This window comes from Bufo gargarizans, chromosome 2 (genome assembly GCF_014858855.1).
Source record: "Bufo gargarizans isolate SCDJY-AF-19 chromosome 2, ASM1485885v1, whole genome shotgun sequence".
Classification (NCBI taxonomy): Eukaryota; Metazoa; Chordata; class Amphibia; order Anura; family Bufonidae; genus Bufo; species Bufo gargarizans.
The window spans coordinates 3,642,109-3,651,589 of record NC_058081.1 but is presented as its reverse complement, the minus strand read 5'-3'; the positions used below and the strand labels follow the sequence as shown (position 1 = coordinate 3,651,589).

Sequence of the window (9,481 nt, the reverse complement as noted above, 5' to 3'; positions counted from 1 at the left end):
GCGCTGCCTGCTTCATTCATAAAGTGGGCGGAGAAGGCGCGTGACGTAGTGAGCTACACTGCGAACACCCACACGCCCAGTCTTTTCACTGCCAAGAAGTTAGTATAAAGTAGTACAGCGCTGGATTTAATATAATTTGAATATCTTAACATTACCCCGCTCACATTACAGAACCAGATGCCGGCCCCCAGGCCCTCTTCCCTCTAACTCGATACACCCGACGGTCGCAGCATTTGCCCCATAAGTCGCACTGCTTTCCCCCCCACACACTTTGGGGGGGGGGGGAGTGCGTCTTATAGGGCGAAAAATACAGTATTTCTTGGCTGCAAATATGAGCTGAAAGTTTTTCAGGTTCGCCTGCCATTTAAAGAATGGGACCTGACATGAACTTGCGGTTCGTAAACATTTGATCGTGTTTGCGAACCGTCCCGGCAGATGGTCGTCCATCACTACTCACTGCCTTTGGCTTCTGCATCCATATTAGCCCTATCCACTTGTTCAGCAGAGACATCTTCCATCTTCTCTGCCTCCATCTCCAGACCCATTCTTAACAGGCTCTGGCTTGGACTTCTTGGCATCTTTCAGAGGAGACTCTCCCCTTCAGGTTTATCATTTTCCTTTGAATGAGCAAACATGTCATCTCGAGAAGCTCTTGCCTCTAACTCTTCAAGCTCATTTCTTCCACCTGCTGCTCGAGAGTATGCTTAGACTTCTCCAACTCATGGATGTCCTTTGAGCTCATGAGATTCTCCATCTCTGCTGCAAGTTGCTTGTTCAGCCTCTCCAATTCCGCTCCCGGTGCTCCTCCCCTCCTTCAGGCCGGCGGCTCTGTGAATGGTGGAGTAGGAAGACTTCTCCCCGCTCCACCATTCAGCCTGCAGACACGGATTGTGCTGCCGGCATGTGTGGACAGAGCCTGTAGCCTGGTAATCTGCATGGGCTCCGCCCATACATTGCTGCAGAGCGATCTGTGCCTGCAAGGGAGAGAGGACTGTGAGCTTCAGGAGCGGAACAAGGTGAGTAGTTACTGTGTTTTTTTTTTGTTTCTAATACAGAGGGGGCACAGAGGACTTTATTACTATGGAAGGGACACAGAGGACTTTATTACTATGGAAGGGGCACAGAGGACTTTATTACTATGGAGGGGGCACAGAAAACTTTATTACTATGGAGGGGCCACATAGGGCATTACTAATGTAGAGGGGGCACAATTGGCATTTCTACCATGGAGGGGGCACAGAGCCAGAGGGCATTACTACAATGACAGGGGCACAGAGGGCATTATTACTGTGAAGGGAGCACAGTGGGCATTATTACTGTGAAGGTGGCACAGTGGGCATTATTACTGTGAAGGGGGCACAGTAGGCATTATTACTGTGAAGGGGGCACAATGGGGATTTCTACTATGGAGGGGACACAGAAGGCATTACTAGCACAGTGGATATTACAACTATTAAGGGGGCACAATGGGCATTACTGTGAAGGGGGCACAATGGGCATTATTACTATGAAGGGGGCACAATGGAGACTAAAACTGTGAAGGGGGCACCAAGAGGGCATTACAACTATGAAAGGGGCACAGAGGGCATAACTACTGTGAGAAGGCACAATGTGGGCATAATTACTGTGAGGGGGCACACATCTGTACAAAACTACTATGAAGATTGTACAATAATGGCAATACTACTGTGAGGGGGGGGTACAATTTTGTATTGGGGGGGTGCCAGCTCGGATAAGACCCCAAAATCCTCATCATACCCACAAAATAAGCCCCCCTTGCCCACATAAGACACCTAAAATCAGACACCCCATGCTCACATCTCCGCTATGTCAAATCATCCCCACACACATTGTCTCAGAATAGGGGTGAGAGGGTCATTCGAGCGTGGGGTGGTCATCTAAGCATGAGGCGGACTGAATGCAAGCCAGATTTGAAACACATTGTGAAAAACAAAGATTGCCAGAAGTCTCACTAAAACTGTCTACATTACAGGTAGAAAAGGTGGTTTAAATACACTTTTAAATGTTTGAAAACTCATTTGCAATAATACTGCCGCTTGCACGCATAGTTGTGTAAATGTATAGCTTGTTGCTCTTGGCAGTCATACACTTTTTTTCTTCTGGCACTTTGTGTCTGTAAGGTTGGCCAACTCTGTACTAAACCTTTTATGCGGTACAGTGTCAAATGCTTTGGAGAAGTCCAGACATATGACATCCATTGATTTGCCGTGGTCAAGTCTAGAACTTACCTCCTCATAGAAACTGGTTAAATTAGTTTGACATGACCGATCCCTCATGAAGCCATGCTGATATGGCGTTATTTGCTTATTTTCATTAAGATATTCCAGAATAGCATCTTTTAGAAAACCTTCAGTTTACCCACAACAGATGTTAGGCTTACCAGCCTATAGTTTGCAGGTTCTATTTTTACCCCTTTTTGAATATTGACACCACATTTGCTATGCCCCAATCCTGTGGAACACTCCCTTTTATTAGAGTCCTTAAATATCAGAAATACGGGTCTGTCTATGACTTTATTTCTCCCTGGGTCAGACAGGCCACATTTAATGGACAGTTTACTTACTTATTTAATAAATATGCTTTCTCCTCATCAAAATATCCAATTCTTTGGCAGTATTTTTATTTTTGAGGACATTGACCTAGTTAGTGAGACTGATGTACTCTCTAAGCTGGTCAAATTTAGCTTTTCAGAAGTTCATTGTTTTCGTGCCTCCCTGAAGAAACCCTCTTTTGAAAGACAATTGGAAGGTTATTATTTTATAGTCACTATTTCCCAGGTGTCCCCCGACCTGCACATCTGTTGTTCTGTCAGGTCTATTGGTTAATACTAAGTCCAGTGTGGCCGTTCCTCTAGTCGGGTCCTGAACCAGTTGGGAAAGGTAATTGTCTTTAGTTATTGCCAAGAACCTGTTTCCTTTATGAGGTGTTTCCTTTATGTATAAGTCCCCTATAATAATGACCTCATGATTTTCCACCTCGTCTATCTCGTTTAGAAGTAGATTTTCCGTGGCCAAAACTGAATTTTACTTAAATGTGACAATAAGCACAATCACAGATGCTGGGAACATACAATCAATTTACAAACATCCAGCCAGCAGACTGAGACCCTTGTGTTGCACAGCACGGCGCCCTCCGATGGATGAAGGAGAAAAGTGAAGTAATTTACCTACTGGTGGGCACAACTAAACTGCCACACCTTACCTGTTATTACCCTAAAGAACTCATTGTGTGGTGTGTGGTAGGGGCTAGCCTGCGGTGCAGCACAACAGCTTACAATCTTACACAGATCTACAGTATTCCCCCTCCCATAAATGGTCCTGTAGCACGTGCCTGCATATTCCTTCTGAGCAAAACACCAGCCTGGCTTGAGTTTGTGGGGATTTTATCAGCTCCCCAATGTGAAATGTCACTTTAAGTTTGGAGTCCTTGCAATGAACAGTCATAACACGTGTGGCCTGACACAAACAGAAACCCTAACTAACTAACTACAGGCCTGGTCTCAGTCTCTAGGCGTCAACACTGTGATGAGGTGCGTGCACGATCTTAACAACCCGAGTTTGCTTTGCATCGGCTGGTGACTGTGAACAGAACAAATGTCTCTCTAACAAGCATGCGGTACCACAGTGTATGTTGCTTTGTTCCTTTGCTCTAATCAGCATTCCTGGCAGCAATCTTCCTTTCTCTGGACAGGAACAGGGTCTTGAACACAATCATATTTACTTAGCTGCAGCTCTGGTCACACCCACAACCTCACTCTAAAATGGCTGATCCTTCTTCTCCAAGCTCTGTGTGTGTAACCCAACCCCTCTCTTGAATATGGAGATATATGAGCAGTCTGTAGCTGTGCTTACGTAACAGCAGCATCTTGTGGCCATACAGCAGAATGTCAGTCCAGATCATCTAACTTCATTTAAACAAACACAATGTTCAGACAATGATCCACATCTCACACATCACTAATTCCAGTTGGCAGATGAGAAGAATGTCAGTAGTGATGAGCTGCAGGGGTCACATTCGAATTCAAAATATTTCACAAATACTTTGTAGAATATTTGTTGAATATTCGCAATTTTTATTTTTATTTTTAAACTGTTTTTATTAAGTTTTCAAATATTTAAAGAATAAACATACAAACAAAGGCAGTGTCGCACTGCTACCATTGGTATCCATTCTTACAAGTGCAAAGTAATTTACCAGTTGTAGTGTCCATGAACATACAGAGGCTGACAAAAACCCAACTAAGCTGTCAGTATTAGCCGTCCGCCTCCGTGGGATACAATAGCAGCCATCCCCGAGAGAGCCTTATTATAGACTGATATGATCCCCAGTGGGCTCCCGGGGTAGATGCCCTGATATTGTCTCATTCCTATAGTACCTTGTAGTCGTGAATTGGAGAACGACACAGACAAATAAAGAAAAGACTAGAACAAAAACGGAGATGCTCGGGAGTGTTTGGGCTCAATGATCCCCCCCCCCCAATTCAGTATAGTAGAACCGGTTCTTCGCCAGCTGTCATCTGTTGCAGAAACCATGTGGTCCCCGAAAAGCATTCGTGTATGGCCTTACGGATATGTAACGGCAGTATATTAATAAAGCTTTCCCACACCTGACAGAAATGTTCTACTTTTTTGTCTTTTTGGTGTGACGCCTCCACCCAGTCCATGCGCATGATATAAGATAGTTTCTCCAAGAATAATTTAAAAGGGGGAATTGTGGGCTGTAGCCAGACTTGCAAAATTGCCTTGGTGCCCGCCGCTGCCACAAAGTGTAGCAGTTTCCTACATCCCGGGGTGCAGTTGTATTTGTCAATATCCAAATAACCAAACAGCGCCCAAAGTGGGTCGCATGGGGTAAAATTGGTCAAGTGTGCGTTAGTGAAGGTGATGACTCTGTCCCAGAACTTTCTTATCATTGGACAGTCCCATAGACAATGGTAAAGTCCAGCGTCCAAAGTCCCGCATTTAAAGCAATTGGTGGTGTCATATATACCCATTCTAAACCCCCTTCTCGGAGTCAGATATGATCTATGACAGATTTGTAGGATCATCTCTGTGTATCTTTCTACAGGTAAATGTTTGTATGAGAATGATGATAGGGTGGCTTGTGGTACCTCTGTCTGCCATCTAGTCATGGGAACTGTGGATGTGGAATAGTCAATTGGTACATGGAGGAATTTGTAATTTGTTGAAATTTGTTTCTTCCCCTCATTGGGATTCGAGAACCATTTTTTAAAGTATGGACTCCTCTCACGTTCCGTCAAGGCGGAAATCACTTCATTGATATAGCTTTTTGCTTGTAAGTATGGGAAAAAGGGAAAAACTATGTGTGGGTATTCCTTCTGCAAGTCCTGGAGTGGTTTAACCATTCGTGTTTGCGTGCTTATAAGTTTGTCAATGTTGGTGATGCCTTGCGATTGCCAGCGTTTGAACGTTGAGTGGGAAGATCCGTTCTGCAATGAGGGGTTCCTTACTAGTGTCAGATGCACCGAAAATGATGCATGTAATTTACATGCCCGCCATGTTGTCATGAGGAGAGGATTCGTTTTTACTATTTGAGGGAGATTTCCGAATGAGATATGCAGTAGGTTCGGTAGTGCTATATGTGGAATAAAGGCTTGGTCCAGCGTAACCAGAGTGTATTTTGACGTAGAGTGTAGCCAGTCTCGTACCACTCTCATCAGAGCCGCAATATTGTATAATCTAATATTAGGAAAGTTTAGGCCCCCATTTAATTTTGGTTGTTGTAGTATGTGCCAAGCTATTCTAGGGCGCCTCCCATTCCAGACAAACATCCTATATAGATAGTTTATCCTTTTTTCGTCTTTAGGCCTAAGGCAGATGGGCAGCATTTGGAGGATATACAATAGCCTGGGAAACTCTGACATTTTAAGAAGGTTTGTCCTCCCCACATATGAGAGTGTGAAATGTTTCCAGGTCGCCAGAGTAGACTCCAGAGAAGAGAGATAGGGTCCTATGTTACAGTTATACAATTGCAATGGTTTTCTGGGGATAGAAACCCTTAGGTATGTTATGGTCTTATCGTTCCATGAAAATGGGAACGCCCTTGTCCATATCGGCCTCCCAGGTCCGCTCACTAGTAGTGCCTCCGTTTTGTCCAGGTTAATGGTATATCCTGATAAAGTACCAATATCCTGGATCTCAGCCAATAAAATTTCAAGTGAATTTTTGGGGTCGGAGATCATCAGCAGGACATCGTCCGAAAATGCTGCCGTTCTCATTTCCGTGTTACCTATCGTCACCCCACGAAAACTATGCGTGGATTGAAGATGGTATAGGAGCGGATCCAGGGACAGATTAAACAAGATTGGGGAAAGGGGGCATCCTTGTCTCGTACCCCTAAAGAGGTTGAGGACTCCCGAGTTTTTCCCGTTAATAGTTATCATAGTTGTGACATCGGTATATGTATTAGTTATGAATTGCCTAAATCCGTTGCCAAAGCCGCGGATATCTAGGACGGTTTGCAGGAAGGACCAAGACACCTTGTCGAAAGCCTTCTCGGCATCTAAGCCGAGAAGGAGTATTTGTGGTTGTGTGGGGTCCTGAGCCGCGACTGTGGCTGCTACTACTCTGCGGACATTATTAACTGCATGTCTCCCTTGTGTAAAACCCATCTGGGTGGGGTGGATTAGGGTCGGAATAAAGGTTTGCAATCTATTTGCAATGATTTTAGCTAAAAATTTGTAGTCTTGGTTCATTAAGGTTATTGGCCTGTAGGATTGTGGTAGGTCAGGATCCTTATTTGGTTTGGGAATCACTATCACCCTAGATTCTGTAAATCTGTCTACCACCACACCCTCTTTGTACATTTGTGTGTACAACGTGGTCAGGGTTGGAATAATCTCTGGTACTAACATCTTGTAATATTCCGCAGTTAGGCCGTCAGGCCCTGGTGTTTTGTGATTGTGAGATTCTGAAATGGCTTGTTTCACCTCATCCTCAGTAATGTCAGCGTCTAAATATGTTTTTTGTTCTTCAGATAGGGAGGGCATGGACAGGAAGTTCAAGAAGGATCGATTTCTCCCCTGGTCTGTGGGGGAGGCCCTATAAAGGTCCTCATAATATTTAAAAAAGACCTCAGTTATTTCATCTGTCGTAGAGTATAGGCGGCCAGTCTCAGGGCACTTGATTCGTGCAATTGGTTTAGTGCTTTTAAAAGGTTTAGTTAGGGAGGCTAGCAGGGTTCCCGCCCTATTGCCCCAGCGGAAATATTTGTTCTGTATGCACCGGGTAAACCAGTGTGCCTGACCCTGGACGAATGTATCTAATAGTGTTTTGGCATCTATGAACGCCTGTTTTGTTTGAGGTGTGAGGGACTCTGAATGGGCTTTCTGAGCTGACAGAAGGTCGCAATGATATTCGCAAATTTGAATATTCGTTATATTCAACTTTTTTTTTTTACTCGAAAAATCGGCATGGTAATGATCGCGTAATATGCGTAATATAGTATTATTTTCGTTTTTTACCCACGGCTGTATCGATCGCGTAATATTCGCATATTACACCATCATTACCTTGCCGATTTTTTTAGGGGAAAAAAATTACGAATATTCAAAAAACTAATATATAGCACTATATTCGAAATAGTCGAGAATTCTCGAAGTTGCGATATTTGCGTTAAATATTCGTAATTCAAATATTCACGCTCAACACTAGATTTCAGATCTGTAACGGCGCTGCTATCATCCCTGGCAGTTCCCCTTCAGTCTGTTACCTACATAGTTAGCTCCTCCATACTACCACCTTCCACCTCATCTACTCCATCCAGTGTCTGTTAACACGACTTTTAACCGACTTCTCCTACAAATTAGGGAAATATGTTTTTTGATATCAAGAAATTCCTTTCTGGATAAAAATAAATAAATATGTGAATATGTGCATGTATCAACAGCCTGCATTAAAATAAAACACTAAGGGGGTCATCTATGTAACTGGTGTAAAGTAGAACTGGCTTAGTTGCCAGAGGAATCTGGTTGGTTGCCATAGGAATCTGGTTGGTTGGAAGAGGAATCTGATTGGTTGCCATGGGCAACTAAGCCAGTTCTACTTTATACCAGTTTTTTAAATGACCCCCTAAATACCTATGTGTCACAAAAACCAACAATGGAACAACTGTGGATATCTGACCAAATAATAACCAAGAACCAAGTGTCAGTAGGAGAAAAACTTGTATCACCGCTCCTACAGCTTCATCATTCATTTCTTGTATCTCGTCTACTAAGAGGCTCTTTTTTTATGGCACGCTATCCAATAAATAATCATAGAAGACTGAATCTCTTGGTTTTTTAGACTGTATATAACAGGGTTTAGAAGGGGGGTCAGGATAATGTAAAGAAGAGATATAAACTTGTTAACAGGCACAGAATGTCCTCTGTAAGGGACCATGTAGATGATGAGCATGGAACCATAATAGGTAGAAACAACCCCCAAGTGAGAGCTACAAGTGGAGAAGGTTTTTTGCCGGCTTGAGGTGGAGGAAATTCTGAAGATGGTGACAAAAATACAGACATATGATATAATTACAAGTAAGAAAGGTAACAGAACTATAGGAATAGAGAGGACAATCATTTCAATAGCCATACCGCTTGTGTCTGAGCAAGAAAGTTCTAAGACAGGAGCCAAGTCACAAAAGAAATGGTTAATAACGTTTGGCCCACAAAAATCTAAACCACATACAAGTACAAGTGTGATGGAAATTAACGTAAAGCTGAGCCCCCAGGATAAGATGACCAGGATGTATCTAAGCTTAACACTCATGATTGAAATATAATGAAGAGGTCTACAGATGGCCAAGTAGCGGTCAAAGGACATGGCTGTAAGCAAAAAACACTGAGCACCGACCACCCCGCCATATATATAAGATTGAGTGAAACACCCAACAAAAGGCATCGTGTTCCCTTCTTTTACGATGATATCCAGCATCTTAGGAACAATAATTGTCACAAGGACGATGTCTGACAGTGCCAAGTGTCCAAGGAAGAAATACATCGGAGAACGGAGACGTTGGCTTGAAGATACCAGTAATATAATCAAGAAGTTCTCACATATAGTCATACAATACATAAGGAGAAAAACTGAGAAGAAAAACAACTTGTAATCATTCAGAGCCGGGAATCCCAGTATAAGAAACTCAGTGACCGTTGTGGAGTTGACTTTATGAACCTTCATCTCTAAATGTTATACAGAGGTCAAATTTATGAAATTTAATTGTCACATTGTCCTGGACTGATTGAAAACAAAACTCCATTCAAATTGGTTTCTTTTATTTATATTCAATATTAATCTTAGTTCCTTGCCCATGAAGCATTTATCAGATGCTCATATACAATTCTTTCTCTCCATAAGTTTCTCTAGAAAAAATATAGTAGATATTTTCTAAAGCCTTGACGAGGATGTTCAATGATTTCTTCTCCCCAAAAAAAAAAAAGACACAGGGTTTTATG

General features: G+C 42.9%; 1 protein-coding gene across 1 annotated transcript; it reads right to left on the bottom strand.

The window, feature by feature from the left end:
- Nucleotides 1-8,255: 8,255 nt before the first annotated feature.
- Nucleotides 8,256-9,206, bottom strand: LOC122929192 (olfactory receptor 1468-like). Its single transcript, XM_044282698.1, has one exon. It carries the CDS (start codon nucleotides 9,204-9,206, stop codon nucleotides 8,256-8,258), a length of 951 nt encoding a protein of 316 aa, XP_044138633.1.
- Between the last annotated feature and the right edge of the window lie 275 nt (nucleotides 9,207-9,481).